Below are 21,610 nucleotides of genomic sequence, written 5' to 3'. Positions count from 1 at the left end.
AGAATGGTAAACAGCGGTCGGTTAGCCTGATATGAAGCGACTGAGTGCCGCTATTCGCCCTTCAAACTCATGACCTGCTTTTTGCTGGTCGGGCTCTTCATACGAGCAGGGCCTGAATCTTTTCGGGGTTTACTTCTATGCCCCGCTGGTTGACCATATACCCCAGGAATTTTCCTGACGATACCCCGAATGAACATTTGAGAGGGTTCAGCTTCATTCTGTAGAGTCGGAGTATGTCAAATATCTCAGCGAGATGCTTAACATTTCTGAGGTGACCTGGGACTTAACCAGCATGTCGTCTACATAGACCTCCATTGTCCTCCCGATTGGTCGGAGAACATTCGGTTGACCAACCTCTGATAGGTCGCACCCGCATTTTTGAGGCCGAAGGGCATTACTTTGTAGCAGTATAGCCCCCATCCGTAATGAAGGTCGATGCTCCTCATCTGGCTTATACATCGGGATTTGATTGTATCCTGAGTGCATCCATGAAGCTTAACAGCTCTGCCCTGAGGTGGCATCAACGAGCTAGTCAATTCTTGGCAGGGGGAAACTGTCTTTCGGGCAAGCTTTGTTCAGGTCACTGAAGTCTACGCAGGTTCGCCACTGCCATTTGGCTTCTTTACCAGGACCGGGTTGGCTACCCAGGTCGGGTAGAGAGCCTCGCGAACAGATCCATTTCGGAGAAGGTTCTCCACTCTGATTTTAACAGCGGCGTACCGCTCTGGATCCATCCCCTTCTCTTTTGGCGTACTGGCTTAGCTTCACTGCTGACGTTCAGGGATGGCAAATAACGTCCAGGCTGATCCCGACCATGTCAGCATGCGACCAGCGAACACATCAATGTTCTCCTTCAAGAAGTTCACCAGCTCAAAAGCGAGCTAGGGATGGAGACAACTCCCTCTTTAGCATTCGGCTCGCTCTTTTGGATCAACCGATACTTCAGACAGATCCTCAACTGGGCCGCTCGGGGGATTTCCTGAATTCGTGGGTCTATATTATCCTCCGCTGGACCGGCTGTGGCTCGATCCGGCTGATCGCCATAGCTGACGGGGGCGCGCACCGCGAAATGCCCTTCCCTTTGTCGGCCATTTGGACCGCTTTTACATAGCAGTCGCGTGATGCGCTTTGCACCCCTTACCTCCCCGATCCCCGACGGGGTGGGGAACTTATCTTGAGATGATAGATGGAAGTAACCGCCTTAAGTTTCTCAGTAGAGGTCGCCCTAGGATTCCATTGAAGGCCGAGGGCAGTCTACGACCAGGAACTCTGTAACTCTAGTCACCTCGTCGTAGTCGCCGAGTGTGACTGGGAGCTGGATTGTTCCGCTGGGGATCAGGTGATCCCCTGTAAAACCGTATAGAGGCATCGAGGCTGGCTCAGGTCGGCCTCGACCAGGTCATTCTATCGAAAGCGGACTTGAACAGAATTTCACAGCGCTTCCATTGTCCACAAGCATCCTGCAGACGTTATGACATCCAATCAGGGGTGTGATTACCAGACGTCCTCGTGCGGGTGGTGCAAGCGAGCTGCCTCCTTCTCGCAGAAGGTGATTGGTTCTTCCTTCCTGGCTTTCTGAGGTCGCTGCGATGTGCTCATGACCCTGATCGGGTCATGATGCGTTTCCCGAGCATACCTGTCCTGTGCCCCCGCGTGTTTCCAGCGAGGTGCGGACCTCCGAAATTAGGTTCACACTGTTGTACCCGCTGCGATCACGTCGCTTGTTCTTTCGTCCCCTTGGTTTTCTTTTGGGGAGTCGTCAATTGCTCCTTGAAGTGCCCTTCTTGATAAGCTCTTTGATAGCCTGCTTTAGAGCTCGGCACTCATCAGTGTGATGCCCGTTATCCCGATGATAACGACAATATTTCTTGCTGTTCCTGGCCGTTGCAGGAGTTTTCATGTGTTCGGTTCACCGAGCAGCTGGCTTCCTCGGTTTGTCGAGGATCGCAGATATGGACACATTCAGCGGAGTGTATTGGACCCTGTCACGGTCGTGACGGGGACAGAGCATAGGACTTTTTCTGCTCGTAGCGGGTTTCTTCCCTTTTCGCTGATCGTCATTGTCTCCTATACGATCAGCTCGCCTGTTTTCTCCCCGACCTGACGTACTGCTGGAGGTGCCGTGATCGCGACGGCGAAGTGCCGCCAGTGAATTCTCTATTCGGAGATACTTTTCTGCCAGGTTGTAGAATCTGGTGAGGGAAATATCGTCCTCAGCCTGCAGTTCCTTCCACAGTCGGTTTGCGGGCGACTCCGGCTATTATAGAGTTCGGATGGAATCTTCTGGGGCATGAGCCACCTTGTTGAGTTCCCTGTGGAAGCGATCAACGAAGACTGCAGGGATTCGTCTCTTTCTTGCCTTATGTTGCTGGGTAGCTCAAAGGCATCGAAAATTTCCGGTTGGCTTGAAATGCCGCAAGAACGTCGTGCTCATCTGAGGCCACGAACTATCGATCCCGCTGGGAGCGACCTTAACCACCGTTTGGCGTGAGAAGTCAGCGTCACAGCCAAACATCGCATTTCGCAAGGTCCAAAACCTGTGGAGCTCCATCAAGTCGTTGAACTCATATAGGTGATCCTGCGGATCATAGTTTCCATCAAACGGCCATATCTGGCATTCTGAACCCTGGTGGAAGTGGGGCAACTAGCACTTCAGGGAAAATGGATGTAGAGACGACCTGTGCCTGCTCGTTTTGCTCTCCCTTAACCTGTCCAGAGCTCGCTGCAGCTCCTCAATTTGCGGTAATGGAGCCAATTGGGGGTTGTTTTCACCCGTGCGAGCCTCCCTTCTCGGTTGCGGTTCAGGACAGTCCGGATCGGATTCCTCCTCGCCTCGGCCGGCATTTCGGCCCGCACTTGACACATGCTGACTATGGCATGTGAAGACGACGGGTTGTGAGGGGCACTTTCACGACCCTCGCGGTGGTACGAACCGCCCCTCGAGGTGTGAGAGCCTCCCATAACATCGGGATTGCTCTCTGGTGGTGATCGGGACCACCATGCCCAGATTTTTGCTTGGGTTGCTTGCATCGTGGCATGGGACAGCTCGGGGTCCACTCTCTCGCCAAGTCTCAGCTTTGCTGATACCCTGCTAGGGGCACCTTGGTATTCGCCGGCCCTTGGGAGCCCGTAGGCTATTTTTTGCCACTTGTTTACCCTTGCGCTTACGCGCTGCAGTGCTCGCGCACGGGCTATCGCCCTTTCCGCGCTTTCGCGCGACCTGTAGGCGTTTTTGGCTGTTGTACGGCTCCGGCTGTCGTAGATGACATGCCTTGTCCAGACGGTCCAACCTCTGGTTGACTGTCTGGAGAGTATTATCGAACCTCTCCAGGTAACTCCTGATGGCAGGGCCAGTTGCGGGCTGTTGGGGTATTCCCAGCAGCATTTTGCGAAATTAGAGGTATGTTGGAAGGGGTGTCCCTCTGGGCCAGGGGGACTCCTTCTGCATGCTGGTTCCCTTGCTCAGGTTCAGTTGGCGGCCATTGTACTGTAAGACAGTAGTCAAAGATTACTGATGAAGGGTAGACACTAAATCCGCCCTCCTTCTAGCGCCAAACTGTTGATGCTAAGTTTTTGCACCAACGAATTTTTACGTGTATAATGTTGATTGGCTGTTCAATACACATGAAAATGGAATATATGAAAAGTGAAATAAATGTAGAGGGAGTTTTTTAAGTGGTTCGGATGCCAAGGTAGCAAGTCCTACATTCACTGATTTGTATTGATATTAGTGTGTGTCAGGTCGCGGTCGCGAGCTGACTTACATAAGACGAAAAAGTCAAAAGAAAAGATTACAAGAGAGAAAGATTTCTTTGTATGAGAAATGGCCGAATCCCCCTAATGAAGGGGTCCTCCTCACTTTATACTGGACTGAAGCGTATAATCATCACTAAATCCATGGTTTGGTGTGATTGTCAGTATGTAATCCGGTTTTACGTCCCATTTCCCTTTTTCCAAGCTGACATCGCACGACTTGTTGCAGGAAAAAGGACGCGTGTGGGCTCCATATCACTTGGCAGGTCTGACGTGTGTGTGCTGCTCTGACGGGAGCAGGTCGCCCTTCACGTGACCTTCCCACGTCAGCCCTTTATTTCCTTGGGCATAACAGGACTTTAGGGTTTAAGCATGCCATAATTCAAGCATATTTGCTTTATACTATATTATATTAAGCAAATATTTAATTATAAGTCAAATTATATATGCATTCTCATTTTTTAATATTTATACTATTTATAAATTAGGGAGAGCATCATTTTCCCACCCAAGGTTTGGGAACGATATTTTCCCACCTGTTAAATTTCAAAACCACACTTTCCCACCCACCGTTATGTTTTATTAAGAAAATCTGTTATGAAGAAGGGTAAGATGATCAATTTACATAAACCTCGTAAATCAAAATTTAAAAACTGAAATATGCTTTTTCCTTTTTTTTTTTTTTTCTTTTTTTTTCTTATCTTCACCATCATCTCTTCCTTCTACGCTGGAGACTGCGATGCCGGCGTAACCTACAACCGCCAGCTGAGCTGGCAGCATCGAAACCTTCAGCCACGAGCTAGGCTGGCTGCGACATCACCAACTCAGCTAGCAGCCAACCAAATCACAACCGAATGCAGCATCACAGAGACCCAGCTCGACAGTGACACTGACACCGACATCATAACCCCTTTTCTTTTCCCACACACACTTTTTCTTTTGGATCTTATGGTTTGTGGGTTTGGGGTTTTGGGGTTCATTTTTTGTGGATTTTCAGTAGTTGGAGGATTTGAAGATTCTTTTCTTGAAACGGGTGTTTTGCATTTGTTGGATGTTGAATTTTGTGTGGGTTTGTGAAAAGAGTTTGTATATGAATTTTAATTGTTAAATTTCAATAGAGAGCAAAAAACTTCAATGGCTTTGCTAGATGTTATGCTATGTTGTTTGGGTTCCTGAAAAAAAAAATTATATGAATTTCAGTTGAATAATATCAGTAGAGAATGGAAATTTTAATGGGTTTGGTGGAGGAAAGAGAAGAAGATGATGATGTGGCCAGAATACATTTCGTGAAGGAAGGAGAAGAAGAAGATGATGTGGGCAGAATACATTTGGTGGAGGAAGGAGATGAAGAAGAAGATGAACAGCAGGAAATTAAGGTCGGAGAATGAAAGAGAGATGTTAGAGAAGCCATGTAGGTTTCAGGGTTTTGGGTCTATGCGAATGGTAGAGAAATAATTTTGATTTTGCAAAATGTTGTTGTTGTTCCAAAGAGTGTGTGGTGTGGGTAGTAAAGAAATGAAAGCAGAGACATGAACCAATCAAAAGAAAAAAAAAAGTTCATGTTTCTCTTCTTCTCTCTCTTTAGAATCTTCACAATGCTTATTTTGATACCTTTTATTACAGGGTATTGTTATTGTTAATGGGAATGCAAATTTACAATTTATCTCAACTTTTTTATTAAAAATAATGTTTTATTGGAATTTAACTAAAAATTATATACAATTTTTCAAATTTAAAGAGAGAGTATATTGGTAATTGACTCAGTTGCATGACATAAAATAATAATAATAAAATTATTAAATCAAATAATAAAGGGTATTTTCGTCTTTATAGTTAAACAATAATGGATTTTCCTAATGAAATATAGTGGTGGGTGGGAAAGTGTTGTTACACCAAACCTTGGGTGGAAAATGTCCTTCTCCCTATAAATTAAAATTAATAGTTTGAAAGGAGACGAGATTACATAAGAGTAAAAGACTTTTTCACCCAAAGAATGGTTTAATAACACTTTCCCACCTAAGGACTTTTATCATTTTATTATCCAAACATTATATTACGTTAATCATTTTTGTTACATATAATAATATTAATTGTGAAGACAAAAATACCCCCACCAGTTAGTTTTTATGCCTTGAATGAAATCCAATATTTCCTGCATTTTTAAAAACAAAATCACAGTCTATATAGTGAACACCTTCTTCACGTTTTCTTAGAAAAATTAGGGTTTATGTACTTGATGGGGCACTCTAAATTTTAAATACTTTCAGGGGTGTATAAAGAATAACCCAAAGTAGGTAAAATGGAGTTATCTTGGAGTTTGACTTAAAGACAAAGTTCAATGGACTTATCTCTCGCTGCACTCTTGTTATAAGAATCTGTCCCCATTTTTAATGTGCCTCTGAACATGGACAAAATCCAGCACAAGTTCATCAATGTACAGGGACTCAACCTTCACATTGCCGACACCGGAACAGGTTTCTCACCCGTCTCCGATATCTTATGTTTCAAATATTTTCAATCAAACACCCTTCGTTTCTAATCTGTAATATAATCTCCAGGTCCTAACGTGGTGGTGTTCTTGCACGGTTTCCCTGAGATATGGTACACGTGGCGCCATCAGATGGTGGCTGCTGCAAATGCTGGCTTCAGGGCTATTGCTCCTGATTATAGAGGCTACGGCTTATCAGACCCACCATCTCAACCTGAAAAGGCCACCTTTAAAGACATCATAAACGATCTCCTTGCAATTTTAGACCACCTCGGAATTTCCAAGGTATTTGTAGTTTCTTGTTTAAGTTTAACAGATATGTAATCTGAAAATTTCAGTGTCAAATTCTGTTTGAAAATATTTAAGTAAATTGATTGCTGGGATGTTCCTTAAAAAACAAGTTTGACTTTCAATAGAATAAATAACAATCTTCTCAGAATCTATTGAAAACAGGACTATCATGAGTGTCTTTGTTGGGAATTTCTGTGACCAAGTTATTGTTTAAGATCAAGGGGATGTTAACGATATGCTCTTTCCCAATAAGCGTAGGTTTTTCTTGTTGCAAAAGATTTTGGAGCCCGGCCGGCCTATCAGTTTGCCCTTCTCCATCCAGAGAGGGTTCGAGGAGTTGTAACAATGGGAGTGCCATTTATGCCTCCAGGTCCCTCTCGATTCCGCGATACTCTTCCTGAAGGCTTCTATATAGCAAGATGGCAGGTATTCTTGTGGGTTCATTACTTTTCACATGTATAGCATAGAGGAACAACTTGGTTTGCCGATTTTCATATCTTTGATGCTTGATCAGGAACCTGGACGAGCAGAAGCTGATTTTGGCCGACTTGATGCAAAGACGGTAGTAAGGAACATCTACATACTCTTCTCTAGAAGTGAAATACCAATAGCTGCCGAAAACCAAGAGATCATGGATTTGGTCGATGCTTCTACTCCTCTTCCACCTTGGTTTACAGAGGAAGATCTTGCAGAATATGGAGCTTTGTATGAAAAATCCGGATTTCAAACCGCATTGCAAGTTCCTTATAGGTAATAAGCTTAATCCTATTTAGGGACTGACTTGTGCATTTATGTTCTATACCACTTCATGGTTTTGATTCTCTACCGTAGCCAGTCAGCATCCTGCTTCATATTACAGATTGTTACTGTCATTCTTCCAGAGCATGATGCATTAATTGTTCATTCGGTTCACATTTGATGTCGAGTAGCGGTGGCATTGTTAAGGAAAGTCAACTGAGTTGTAGGTTGATTACGATTTGACTTGACTTTTGTAATTTCATAATTGTAGGAGTTTTCAGGAAGATAATGGTGTAGCAGAAAATATAGTTAAAGTTCCAGCTCTACTGATCATGGGTGACCAAGATTACGTCTTTAAATTTCCAGGGATGGAGGACTATATAAGAAGCGGAAAGGTGAAACAATTTGTCCCAGATTTGGAGATCGTATATTTGCCTGAGGGGACCCATTTTGTTCATGAACAATTGCCTGAACAGGTGAATCAGCTAATCCTCACCTTCCTCAACAAATATGTATGAGTTACAAGGCTTCCTTGAAGAATGTAAGGTCCTTGAAATAGATATGAATGTCGCTTGAATAATGTGTTTGAGAAAGTTACTTATGTACTTGCCTTCTGTGTGGCTTGTAATATATCTTTTTACACACCTGAACTGCACTATTAATAAATTCAAGGAAAGCCTCATATGATCATCAAGAAGTGCATTTAGAATTTGGCATTATCTAAATACAACTGATGAATTGAATAGGCTGGCAGCCAGTGTTTCAAAATGAAAAATGTTTNGGTGGTGTTCTTGCACGGATTTCCTGAGATATGGTACACGTGGCGCCATCAGTTGTTAGCCGCTGCAAATGCTGGCTTCAGGGCTATTGCACCTGATTATTGAGGCTACGGCTTATCAGACCCACCACCTCAACCCGAAAAGGCCACCTATAAAGACTTCATAAACGATCTCCTTGCAATTCTAGACCACCTTGGACTTGCTAAGCAGGGGCGGACCCAGCCCCTTGGCATTTTAAAAAAAAATATTGTTTATATAAGCTTATAAAAAAATTCTATTAATATATATGTCACCCTTGCTTTCAGATTTAAAAAAAAAAAAAAAAAAAATCTTATACATATATTCAGAGTCATACAAAATTTGTCATTAATATATATATTCCAGACATACATCATATTAAAAGTTTAAAACTCTTTTCACTTTTTTACGTCCACCTATTTTTTTTTATGATTTTATTTCTAAAATTCTTTACTCTCTCATTCTCTCTTTCATTTTCTTTATGTTATTCATTCTTAAAACTTTTGAAGATTGAAATTTTTGAAGCTTTCACTAATCAAGGTGCCACAATTAGATTCGTTTTCTGTTTTATCAATTTTAGGTATGTATATTGTTCATTTCATTTTAGTTTATTTTAGGGTTGAATCATGCTTATTTTTTGAAGGTTTTTTATTTTAATTTGATGGAAAAATTTATGGATCTTGTGAGTTTGTTTTGTGTTTAAGAATGTTCATGCTTTTCTAAATTAAACCTTAACTATATTTTACTGAATGTTATTCTTCATCATTCACCCATCACTTTCCTATATTTCAAACGTCACCGTTTGGCTACTCAAAATTATTTAAGAAGTTTGAGTTATTATCTATGTCTATACTAAGAAAATTTCCCTCTTTTTTTAATTAATTCAATTAAAAGTCAAAGTAACGTTGACTTAATTTAAGTTTTGATTGACTTTAACTTAGGCTAGACCTGATCAAAGTCATGAAAATTTATATTATAATATTTGAAAGCAAAAAAAAAAAAAAAAAATTTAAAAAGGAGAAATAAGAAATTTGTGTTGAACATTTTTGGTAGATTATAATTGTTGTAAATTCTTTTAATTATATTGGATTTAAGTGGATTGTTAGATTCCCGTGGTCTTTTGCTCTCTTTAATTGAAGAGGTTTTTCTACGAAAAAATTTCTTCTGTTTCCTCATAAATTTGATATTATTTTCAACATAATTTATTCAAGGTTTTGCTTCTATAGATTTATTCAAGTAGCAAAGTATTGTGTTATTACATTATTTTCTTTCAGATTATTAATATTGTATTATTTCTTTTGCTTAAGATTTGGTGATTTTTTTTAAGATTTGGTGATTTTTTTTAAAGTTTTCACTAGTTATTGGATAAATAATGGCAGAGTCGCGGAGGCCTCTCTTGAGTAAAAATCATGGGTCTGCCACTGTTGCTAACTTGCTAAGGTACAAACAGAAATGTCTTCTAAAAATTGCAGTGTCAAATTATATGTGCAGATAAAAAAAAAGTTTCAGTAGAATAAATAACAATTTTCTCAGAATACGATGAAAACAGGAGTGCTCTGAGCAAAAGATAACAAGGGCTTAATTTGTTTAAGATTAAGATGAATTGGGATCTTTACAATTTGGTCTTCTGAATGAGCATAGGTTTTCTGTGGCAAAAGATTTTGGAGCCGGCCGGCATACCAGTTTGCCCTACCCCATCCAGAGAGGGTTGCAGGAGTTGTAACATTAGGAGTGCCATTTATGCCTCCAGAGCTCTCTCAATTCCGCAAAAATCTTCCTGAAGGCTTCTATATATTAAGATGGCAGGTACTCTTGTAGGTTCATCACTGTACATGTAGAACAATAGAGAAACAATGTTGTTTTCTGATTTTCGTAACATGCTTGATCAGGAACCTGGGCGCGCCGAAGCTGATTTTGGCCGCCTTGATGCAAAGACGATAGTAAAGAGCATCTACATACTCTTCTCTAGAAGTGAATACCAATCGCAGCCGAAAACCAGGAGATATGGATTTGGTGGACGCTTCTACTCCTCTTCCAGCTTGGTTTACAGAGGAAGATCTTGCAGAATACGGAGCTCTATACGAAAAATCTGGATTTTAAACTGCATTGCAAGTTCCCTATAGGTAATAAGACACATATTCAAACATTTCACGAGTTGAAGGCTAATTACAATTTGACTTGAATTTGGAATTGTGTAGGAAATTTCATGAAGATTACGGCGTTGCAGAACTGACAGTTAAAGTTCCAGCTCTACTAATCATGGGAGACAAAGATTATGTGCTAAATTTCGGGGATGGAGGGATATAAGGAGCGGGAAGGTGAAAGATTTTGTCCCGGATTTGGAGATCGTGCATTTGCCTGAGGGAACGCATTTTGTTCAGGAACAATTGCCTGATGAGGTGAATCAGATAATTCTGACCTTCCTCAACAAACATGTATGAGTTCGAGGCTCCTGGAAGAATGTAACAGATTGCTGGGCTTATTTGAGGTCCTTGAATAATAGAATTGGCTTGAATATGTGTGAGAGAAAGTTACTTGTGTACTTACTTTGCTTCTGTGTGGTGTTTTCGGATACTAAATTAGTGGACAGCCTCGTCAAAAGCCCTCGAATTGATTAATGTATAATGTTGATTTATTTGTTTAAATGTATTTAATAAATAAATTATGTTACATTAAGTATGTTGTAAGGATATAATAGTAACATATATATGACCACAAATCAAATATGTTGATAAGATTTCTAGGATTATTACTCTTAATTAAATTCATTTATGTGGGTTAAAAAAAAAAAAGAAAAATCTAGGTTTGGACTTGTTGATGCTAAGTTTTTGCACCAACGAATTTTTACGTGTATAATGTTATTGGCTGTTCAATACACATGAAAATGGAATATATGAAAAGTGAAATAAATGTAGAGGGAGTTTTAAGTGGTTCGGATGCCAAGGTAGCAAGTCCTACATCCACTGATTTGTATTGATATTAGTGTGTGTCAGGTCGCGGTCGCGAGCTGACTTACATAAGACGAAAAAGTCAAAAGAAAAGATTACAAGAGAGAGAGATTCTTTGTATGAGAAATGGCCGAATCCCCCTAATGAAGGGGTCTCCTCACTTTATACGGACTGAAGCGTATAATCATCACTAATCCATGTTTGGTGTGATTGTCAGTATGTAATCCGGCTTTACGTCCCATTTCCCTTTTCAAGCTGACATCGCACGACTTGTTGCAGGAAAAAGGACGCGTGTGGGCTCCATATCACTTGGCAGGTCTGACGTATGCGTGCTGGCTCTGACGGGAGCAGGTCGCCCTTCAGTGACCTTCCCACGTCAGCCCTTTATTTCCTTGGGCATAACAGAAGCCCCTAGTTTTAAGGTTCGAGGGTCGGACCTTGGAAACTAAGTTACGTCGGAGTTTTTGCTCGCTCCGACCTGAACGGGATGAGCTCGGTACAGAACCCTGGCGAGCACGATTTTGCGCTGCTCTGCCAGAGCGACCTGACAATATTCACTTTAGCGACCTGGATCTGATGGACGCTCATCTACAGATTCAATGAACTTGGTTTTATGCTGTCAGGCGATCTGCGCGCGTTAAAGCTTTTGTCAGACACATTAAATGCCTCGCGTGCTGAGCTGGCACCGCTTGACAGCGTTAGTGGCGCAGCGTAACCGAAACGACGACATTATCATGTCATTAATGCGACGTGGGGCGCATTAATGTGGGGAGAGAGAGTGGGCTGTCGTTTCAGTTCCAAGGGGTGGTAACCGTCGATTCGCAACCTCATATAAAAACTTGCATTTTTCTGATGAGGTCACCGAAATTTCTTTCGCTTCAAGTGAAAAATCTTTACACACCAGGAACAACTTTCTTCCGATCGGCGTTTTTCAGGCAATCGAACGTGTTTCGGCATCAGCTTCGCATCTCAGAGAGTAAGGTTTTTTCTTTTCCTTTATTATATATTTTTTTTTGCACTGGTTTGGGTGAACTGTGGCGTTGGGTCTTCGGCGTTTCACCGGAGACGCGACGCCGCCCTTGGATTCGAGCCGTGGATGGCGGCTCGAGTCATTTGTAGATTTTTAGGTGTCCTGTCATTACATGGGACGAACACGAGGCCCTAATGACCGTGTCTGTCGATGTTGCAAACTGGAATGGAACCGTCAACATCCAAACCGAGGAAGGAGCCAGCTCGTCCTCGCAGGAAGTCCCGAGGACGCAGCCCTCGATGTCTACTCGGTTCTTACTTTCGAGGAATTTGATAGATAAGAACGCAGTACGATATTCGCGCAGAGGTGTTCCTCGACCATCCAGATCGTCACGGCGCCCGGACAATGGCCTCGCCGCGATCTCAGAGGAGATCTTCAAGGGTGGAGGGAGGATTCCCTTCCTCCTTTCATCAGTCGGTCCTGGATCATTTCGGGATCGCACCGATGCAATTGACGCCAAACGCGTATGTCATCGCTGTCGCGATGTACATCGCGTGCTGCGAGAGCGGTTGGGAGAGCCAACGGCGGTAGAGCTCGGTGTCGCCTACTACCTTAAGAAGGTAGGGAAAAGGACTCGTACTACCTATCTCGGCGCACTACCATTGCCGCGGGGATACACAGCTACCTAGCAATGCGGGAGCCTACGAGTCAAAGTTTTCTTTTTCTTTTACAACGCTATTGCCGTTTTCAAGATCCAAGTAGGTTTTCCCTGAGTTCATTATGCTCGCACCGATCCGTAGTAACGACCTATTTTGTTTTGCAGTTAATAGAACGACCGAGCGTCGCTACTGCTGACCCGGAAGGCTTGTATCCTTCGGAGTACTGGACGAGGATAGTCGCGACGCGAGGAAGCTTGTGACCACGCGAACTTGCGGAAGTACGGTTTTTTCAGTGACCAGGCGTCTTTAGAACCTCAGAAGGTAAGTTACACTTGGTCCCCTTCTGGTCGTGAATTGGTTTCGTTTACTAACGACCTTGAATGCAGGAACGATGCCCCCAAGGAGTCGGGCAGTCCCGCCGAGCACCGTTGTTTCCTCTATCGAGGATCGAGAGGGGGCTGAGGATGCTCGTGACGTCCGGCCCAGCGGTGCGAACAGTCCCAGCTCCTCAGCCCGCCCCGCTGCGCAAGGGCAACCAGGTCGGAACAGGCCGCTCAGGCGCCGACTGCTCGTCCCAGCGGAAGGCTCGGCCAGAGTCGAAGAAAAGGAAACAGATTCAGGCCGAAGGTCGGAGACTGAATCTGAGGGAGAACCTCTGAGGTCGCGCCAGGGATCCCGGAGGTCGGGCAAGGAGCCCGTGGGCGAGGCAGGTGCTAGCGACAAGGCGAAGGATGCACCTGTTTTAGACTCGTTGGGGAGTCTGCCCGAGTACCTGCAACAATTGTTTACGGCCTGCTAGATTGCGAGCTATCAGAGTCGTATGACGAATTTGCGGACACGGGCGACGACCTGTTGGTACGTCGTTTCAGCATCTGAGCAAGGTAAACTAGCCGTACTTGAAATTTCAATCCGATTATTTTCTAACTCGTACTCTGCTCACAGGGATTGCTTGCGATGAGGATGTCCATGGAGAAGACAAGCGGGGAACGCAAAGGGAACAAGCGACCTGGAAGAGGAGGTCGCGAAGCTGAAGCAGAGCTTGGAGTCCGTCGAAGCCGAAAGAACACAGGCGTTTGAAGCGGCGAACAGGTATCTGCACCAAAGGACGCCGCTTTACGAAAAGTGGATTTCCAAAAGGCGGAGCTCGACCGTCGTGCGGAGGAGATAAAAGAGCTTCAAAGGACAACCGCCCGGCTCACCAAGGAGGTCGCTGAGAAGGACCAGGAGATGCGGGCGACCTTCGAACGGCCCAGCGAGCTGAAGAAGACAAAGGGGCCTCTGAGCAAGAAAGACTAGCTCTTGAGGCCGAGCTTCAGAGAGTAGGGAGAGAGTCACTTCTCTGACTGCCGAAATGCAGAATCAGTCTGAGGGGATGATGGGAGAGGCCGCAGACTGGGCGATCGGGTCCATCTACACCCTTTGTGCAAAGAATCCTGCTTGGACTTCTCCGACCTCCCGGATCTTTGGCAGGCAACCTTGCGGATCATGGCCGAGGAGGACCAGGCTGCCGCGGCCACCTAGGAACCCGACCAGGGACCCGACCAGCAGGTGGCTCCGGCTCGAAGGATCTTCCCGACCAGCCTTAGTGTTTAGAGAGTCGTTCCCATTGTACCCGAGTCTTAGACTTTTGTATATGACTTTCTTTGCAATTGAAGTTTGCTTTTTTATAAATATGCACTATTTACAATTGTGATTACATGAGCGATTACATATAAATCTTGACATGCGAACAGAACACATTCGAACTGTTTTAAGCAAACAGAGTAATGCTTGAAAAAGAAATTATCAAAAACTGAGCTGAGTTTGGGATTACTGATAATGGCCGAGTGGCAGGTGCTCGCGTTCCAAGCTCGGGGTACCTGGAGCCGTTCAATCTCTTGAGATGGTAGCTCCCGGTCTGATCACTTTGTCGATCCGGTACGGACCTTCCCAGTTAGGCCTAGCACCCCCGCACTTGGCTCTCTGGTCCCGAGGAGAACTTCCTTTAGCACCAGGTCCCGACCTGGAAGTCTCTTCGCCGGACCTTTGAGGAAGAACCTTTTGCTCGTTGTGGTAGGCTGCTATCCTTAGCGAAGCCTTGCTGCGACGCTCTTCAATTAGATCCAAACTTGCTCTCAGAGGGTTTCGTTGTCGTCCTGTTGTACAGGTCCCTCCGAAGAGAACCGGTCCCGACCTCTACAGGGATCATCGCTTCACAGCCATAGGCTAGTGAAAATGGGGTTTCCGAGGTGGAGGTCCTGGGGTTGTCCTGTACGCCCATAAAACTTCGGGGAGGTCGTCAGCCCAATTTCCCTTGGCTGCCCGAGCTTGGCCTTCAGAGTGTGTTGATGGTCTTGTTGACTGCTTCAACTTGGCCATTCGCTTGCGGCCTGGCGACTGAGGAAATTTTTTGTGGATGCCCAGCTCGTCGCAGAACTGCTTGAACTCCTCATTATCGAATTGCTTTCCATATATGAGATAAGGGTATGAGGAATTCCGTAGCGGCACACTATGTTTTTGAAAACGAAGTCTTTTAACTTCTGGTCGTGATCGTGGCTAGTGGCTCGGCTTCGACCCATTTTGTAAAATAGTCTACCGCGACCACGGCGTACTTGACCCCTCCCTTTCCAACTGCCTGGGGCCATAAGGTCGATCCCCACATAGAAAATGGCCAGGGGCTTGACATAGTAACCAGCTCGTGAGAGGGGTGCTCGCGGAATGTTCGCGAACCGCTGGCATTTGTCGCACTTCTTGACAAAGTTGTGCGCATCTTCTTGGATTTGGGGCCAATAATCCCTGACGAACAATTTGTTCGCGGAGATCGAGCTGCGTGTTGGTTACCACAGATCCCTTCATGAATTTCCCTCATGATGTAGTCTGCTTCTTCACTGGTTACACATTGAGGAGAGGGGCACTGAATCCTCGTTTATACGTGATCCCCGATGAGTGTGAAGCGAGCAGACCTACTGCAGGACCCTTGCCTTGACCTTGTCGTTAGGCAAGGTCCCGTCCTTGAGGTACTGTATAATGGGAGTCATCCAGGAATCTGACTGAACCTCGTTCATGGCCTATTCGGTCGAGCTGATAGACGGAGCGTCGCAAAACGAACAGGAATGCTATCAGGGGCCTCAGAGTCTAATGATGAGGCTATCTTTGCCAAGGCGTCCGCTATGAGTTGCTCTCCCTGGGATCTGAGCGATTTTAAAGTGTCTAAACGACCCCAAAGAGGCCTTAGCTTTTTCAAGTAGCGGACCGTTCCCTTCTTTGGCTTGGTATCTCCTAGAATTTGGTTGACGACAGCATGGAGTCGCTGTAGTACTGATCGCGGTTGCACCCATTCTTTGGCGAGTCGCAACCCGCGAGCAGGGCTTCGTATTCAGACTCATTGTTGGTCGCCTTAAACCCGAACCGGAGAATTCCATGAATTCGAACCCCCTCGGGGCTCAACCAGGAGAAGGCCCGCACCGGCTCTTTTCCTGTTTGATGACCCGTCGAGTAGAGGTTCCAGGTCGATAGGTCTCGAACAGTTTCTTGCCCGACTTCGCTGGACTGTTGCTCGTTGGGAGATAGGAGAATTCCGAGATGAAGTCTGCAACAGCCTGCCCTTTGATGGTCGACCTGGGCGTATACTTTAGGTTGAACTGGCTAGCTCCATGGCCCATTTGACAATTTCCTGAGGCCTCTGGCTTCTGGAGGACTGCCTGAGGGGGTAATTTGTCATTACATTGATCGTATGGGCATGGAAGTAAGGTCGTAGCTTTCTGGACGCGATCAGTGGGCGAAAGCTAATCGCTCCATCTCCGGATACCGCATCTCGGCATCCGATAGACGTTTACTTGCATAATATAATGGCCACTGAGCTTTTCCCTCTTCCCGTATTAAAGCTGCACTGACCGCGAACTGAGACACGGACAGGTAGATGAGCAGGTTTCCTGTGGTAGAGGTTTAGAGAGAAGAGGTGGCCTTCCCAGTGCTCTTTTATACTCTGAAATGCCTGCTCGCATTCGGAAGTCCATTCGAATTCTTATGGCCTCAGAACATTAAAGAATGGTAAACAGCGGTCGGTTAGCCTTGATATGAAGCGACTGAGTGCCGCTATTCGCCCGTTCAAACTCATGACCTGCTTTTTGCTGGTCGGGCTCTTCATATCGAGCAGGGCCTGAATCTTTTCGGGGTTTACTTCTATGCCCCGCTGGTTGACCATATACCCAGGAATTTTCCTGACGATACCCCGAATGAACATTTGAGAGGGTTCAGCTTCATTCTGTAGAGTCGGAGTATGTTAAATATCTCAGCGAGATGCTTAACATGTTCTGAGGTGACCTGGGACTTAACCAGCATGTCGTCTACATAGACCTCCATTGTCCTCCCGATTTGGTCGGAGAACATTGGTTGACAACCCTCTGATAGGTCGCACCGCATTTTTGAGGCCGAAGGGATTACTTTGTAGCAGTATAGCCCCCGATCCGTAATGAGGTCGTATGCTCCTCATCTGGCTTATACATCGGGATTTGATTGTATCCTGAGTATGCATCCATGAAGCTTAACAGCTCGTGCCGAGGTGGCATCAACGAGCTAGTCAATTCTTGGCAGGGGGAAACTGTCTTTCGGGCAAGCTTTGTTCAGGTCACTGAAGTCTACGCAGGTTCGCCACTTGCCATTTGGCTTCTTTACCAGGCCCGGTTGGCTACCCAGGTCGGGTAGGAGCCTCGCGAACAGATCCATTTCGGAGAAGGTTCTCCATTCTGATTTTAACGCGGCGTACCGCTCTGGATCCATCGCCCTTCTCTTTTGGCGTACTGGCTTAGCTTCACTGCTGACGTTCAGGAATGGCAAATAACGTCCAGGCTGATCCCGACCATGTCAGCATGCGACCAAGCGAACACTCAATGTTCCCTTCAAGAAGTTCACCAGCTCGAAAGCGAGCTAGGGATTGAGACAACTCCCGATCTTTAGCATTCGGCTCGCTCTTTGGATCAACCGATACTAGACAGATCCTCAACTGGGCGCTCGGGGGGATTTCCTGAATTCGTGGGTCTATATTATCCTCCTGGACCGGGCTGTGGCTCGATCGGCTGATCGCATAGCCTGACGGGGCGCGCACCGCGAAATGCCTTCCCTTTGTCGGCCATTTGGACCGCTTTTACATAGCAGTCGCGTGATGCGCTTTGCGACCCGCTTACCTCCCCGATCCCGACGGGGTGGGGAACTTATTTGAGATGATAGATGGAAGTAACCGCCTTGAAGGTTCTCAGTAGGTCGCCCTAGGATTCCATTGAAGGCCGATGGGCAGTCTACGACCAGGAACTCTGTAACTCTAGTCACCTCGTCGTAGTCGCCGAGTGTGACTGGGAGCTGGATTGTTCCGCTGGGGATCAGGTGATCCTGTAAAACCGTATAGAGGCATCGAGGCTGGCTTCAGGTCGGCCTCGACCAGGTTCATTCTATCGAAAGCGGACTTGAACAGAATGTTCACAGCGCTTCCATTGTCACAAGCATCTGCAGACGTTATGACATCCAATCAGGGGTGTGATTACCAGAGCGTCCTCGTGCGGTGGTGCAAGCGAGCTGCCTCTTCTCGCAGAAGGTGATTGGTTCTCCTTCCTGGCTTTCTGAGGTCGCTGCGATGTGCTCATGACCCTGATCGGGTCATGATGCGTTTCGAGCATACCGTCCTGTGCCCCCGCGTGTTTCCAGCGAGGTGCGGACCTCCGAAAATTAGGTTCACACTGTTGTACCCGCTGCGATCACGTCGCTTGTTCTTTCGTTCCCCTTGGTTTTCTTTGGGGAGTCGTCAATGTACTCCTTGAAGTGCCCCTTCTTGATAAGCTCTTTGATAGCCTGCTTTAGAGTCGGCACTCATCATGTGATGCCGTTATCCCGATGATAACGACAATATTTCTTGCTGTTCCTGGCGCGTGCAGGAGTTTTCATGGGTTCTGGTTCACGAGAGGCTGGCTTCCTCGGATTGTCGAGGATCGCAGATATGGACACATTCAGCGGAGTGTATTGGACCCTGTCACGGTCGTGACGGGGACAGGAGCATAGGACTTTTTCTGCTCGTAGCGGGGTTTTCCCTTCGCTGATCGTCATTGTCTCCTATACGATCAGCTCGCCTGTTATCTCCGACCGACGTACTGCTGGAGGTGCCGTGATCGCGACGGCGAAGTGCCGCCAGTGAATTCTCTATTCGGAGATACTTTTCTGCCAGGTTGTAGAATCTGGTGAGGGGAATACGTCCTCAGCTGCAGTTCCTTCCACAGGTCGGTTTGCGGGCGAACTCCGGCTATTATAAGAGTTCGGATGGAATCTTCTGGGGCATGAGACCTTGTTGAGTTCCCTGTGGAAGCGATCAACGTAAGACTGCAGGGATTCGTCTCTTTCTGCCTTATGTTGCTGAGGTAGCTCAAAGGCATCGAAAATTTCGGTTGGCTTGGAAATGCCGCAAGAAACGTCGTGCTCATTGAGGCCACGAACTGATCGATCCGGCGGAGCGACCTTAACCACCGTTTGGCGTGAGAAGTCAGCGTCACAGCCAAACATCGGCATTTGCAAGGTCCAAAACCTGGTGGAGCTCCATCAAGGCGTTGAACTCATATAGGTGATCCTGCGGATCATAGTTTCCTCAAACGGCCGCATATCTGGCATTCTGAACCCTGGTGGAAGTGGGGAACTAGCACTTCAGGGGAAAATGGGATGTAGAGACGACCGTGCCTGCTCGTTTTGTGCTCCTTAACCTGTCCAGAGCTCGCTGCAGCTCCTCAATTTGCGGTAATGGAGCCAATTGGGGGTTGTTTCACCCGTGCGAGCCTCCTTCTCGGTTGCGGTTCAGGACAGTCCGGAGATCGGATTCCTCCTCGCCTCGGCCGGCATTTCCGCCGCACTTGACACATGCTGACTATGGGCATGTGAAGAGACGGGTGTGAGGGGCACTACGACTGCGGTGGTAGAACGCCCTCGAGGTGTGAGAGAGCGATCGTGGGATTGCTCTGTGGTGGTGATCGGGACCACCATGCCCAGCATTTTTGCTTGGGTTTGCTTGCATCGTGGCATGGGACCGCTCGGGGTCCAATCTCTCGCCAAGTCTCAGCTTTGCTGATACCTGCTAGGGGCACCTTTGGTATTCGCCGGCCCTTGGGAGCCGTAGGCTTATTTTTTGCCACTTGTTTACCCTTGCGCTTACGCGCTGCAGTGCTCGCGGCACGGGCTATGCCCTTTGCGCGCTTTCGCGCGACCTGTAGCGTTTTTGTGTTGTACGGCTCCGGGTCGTAGATGACATGCCTTGGTCCGACGGTCCAACTCTGGTGACTGTCTGGAGAGTATTATCGAACCTCTCCAGGTAACTCCTGATGGCAGGGTCCAGTTGGCGGGCTGTTGGGTATTCCCAGCAGCATTTTGCGAAATTAGAGGTATGTTGGAAGGGGTGTCCTCTGGGCCAGGGGGACTCCTTCTGCATGCTGGTTCCCTTGCTCAGGTTCAGATGGGGGCCATTGTAGCTGTAAGACCAGTAGGTCAAAGATTCTCCTGATGAAGGGTAGACACTAAATCGCCTCCTTCTAGCGCCAAACTGTTGACTAAGTTTTTGCACCAACGAATTTTTACGTGTATAATGTTGATTGGTGTTCAATCACATGAAAATGGAAATATGAAAGTGAAATAATGTAGAGGGAGTTTTTTAAGTGGGTCGGATGCCAAGGTAGCAAGTCCTACATTCACTGATTTGTATTGATATTAGTGTGTGTCAGGTCGCGGTCGCGAGCTGACTTACATAAGACGAAAAAGTCAAAAGAAAAGATTACAAGAGAGAAAGATTTCTTTGTAGAGAAATGCCGAATCCCCCTAATGAAGGGGTCCTCCTCACTTTATACTGGACTGAAGCGTATAATCATCACTAAATCCATGGTTTGTGTGTGATTGTCAGTATGTAATCGGTTTATCGCCATTTCCCTTTTTCCAAGCTGACATCGCACGACTTGTTGCAGGAAAAAGGACGCGTGTGGGCTCCATATCACTGGCAGGTTGACGTGTGTGTGCTGCTCTGACGGGAGCAGGTCGCCCTTCACGTGACCTTCACGTCAGCCCTTTATTTCCTTGGGCATAACAGGACTTTAGGGTTTAAGCATGCCATAATCAAGCTATTTGCTTATACTATATTATATTAAGCAAATATTTAATTATAAGTCAAATTATATTGCATTCTCATTTTTTATAATTATACTATTATAAATTAGGGAGAGCATCATTTTTCCACCCAAGGGTGGGAACGATATTTTCCACCTGTTAAATTTCAAAACCACACTTTCCCACCCACCGTTATGTTTATTAAGAAAATCTGTATAAGAAGGGTAAGATGATCAATTTACATAAACCTCGTAAATCAAAATTTAAAAACTGAAATATGCTTTTTCCTTTTTTTTTTTTTTTCTTTTTTTTTCTTATCTTCACCATTCCCTCCTTCTACGCTGGAGACTGCGATGCCGGCGTAACCTACAACCGCAGCTGAGCTGGCAGCATCGAAACCTTCAGCCACGAGCTAGGCTGGCTGCGACATCACCAACTCAGCTAGCAGCCAACCAAATCACAACCGAATGCAGCATCACAGAGACCCAGCTCGACGTGACACTGACACCGACATCATAACCCCTTTTCTTTTCCCACACACTTTTTCTTGGATCTTATGGTTTGTGGGTTTGGGGTTTTGGGGTTCATTTTTGTGGATTTTCAGTAGTTGGAGGATTTGAAGATTTTTTTCTTGAAACGGTGTTTCATTTGTTGGATGTTGAATTTGTGTGGTTTGTGAAAAGAGTTGTATATGAATTTTAATTGTAAATTTCAATAGAGAGCAAAAACTTCAATGGCTTGCTAGATGTTATGCTATGTTGTTTGGGTTCCTGAAAAAAAAAAATTATATGAATTCAGTTGAATAATATCAGTAGAGAATGGAAATTTTAATGGGTGGTGGAGGAAAGAGAAGAAGATGATGATGT

The 21,610-nt window shown here is 45.8% G+C and overlaps 1 protein-coding gene and 1 pseudogene across 1 annotated transcript; both read left to right on the top strand.

The window, feature by feature from the left end:
* The first annotated feature begins 6,107 nt into the window (after window positions 1-6,107).
* On the top strand, window positions 6,108-7,960 carry LOC116108734 (bifunctional epoxide hydrolase 2-like). The gene is made up of 5 exons (XM_031394968.1): window positions 6,108-6,227; window positions 6,312-6,526; window positions 6,791-6,958; window positions 7,047-7,282; window positions 7,542-7,960. The coding sequence occupies exons 1-5, from the start codon at window positions 6,158-6,160 to the stop codon at window positions 7,786-7,788; spliced, it is 936 nt and encodes a 311-aa protein (XP_031250828.1). The 5' UTR covers window positions 6,108-6,157; the 3' UTR covers window positions 7,789-7,960.
* Window positions 7,961-8,037: 77 nt separating this feature from the next.
* LOC116108711 lies at window positions 8,038-10,508 on the top strand (annotated as a pseudogene).
* The last annotated feature ends 11,102 nt before the right edge of the window (window positions 10,509-21,610 follow it).

This window comes from Pistacia vera, unplaced genomic scaffold (genome assembly GCF_008641045.1).
Source record: "Pistacia vera cultivar Batoury unplaced genomic scaffold, PisVer_v2 Contig568, whole genome shotgun sequence".
In the NCBI taxonomy this organism is placed as follows: Eukaryota; Viridiplantae; Streptophyta; class Magnoliopsida; order Sapindales; family Anacardiaceae; genus Pistacia; species Pistacia vera.
Note: the sequence above shows the minus strand (reverse complement) of the source record. Positions and strands in the feature narration are given on the sequence as shown.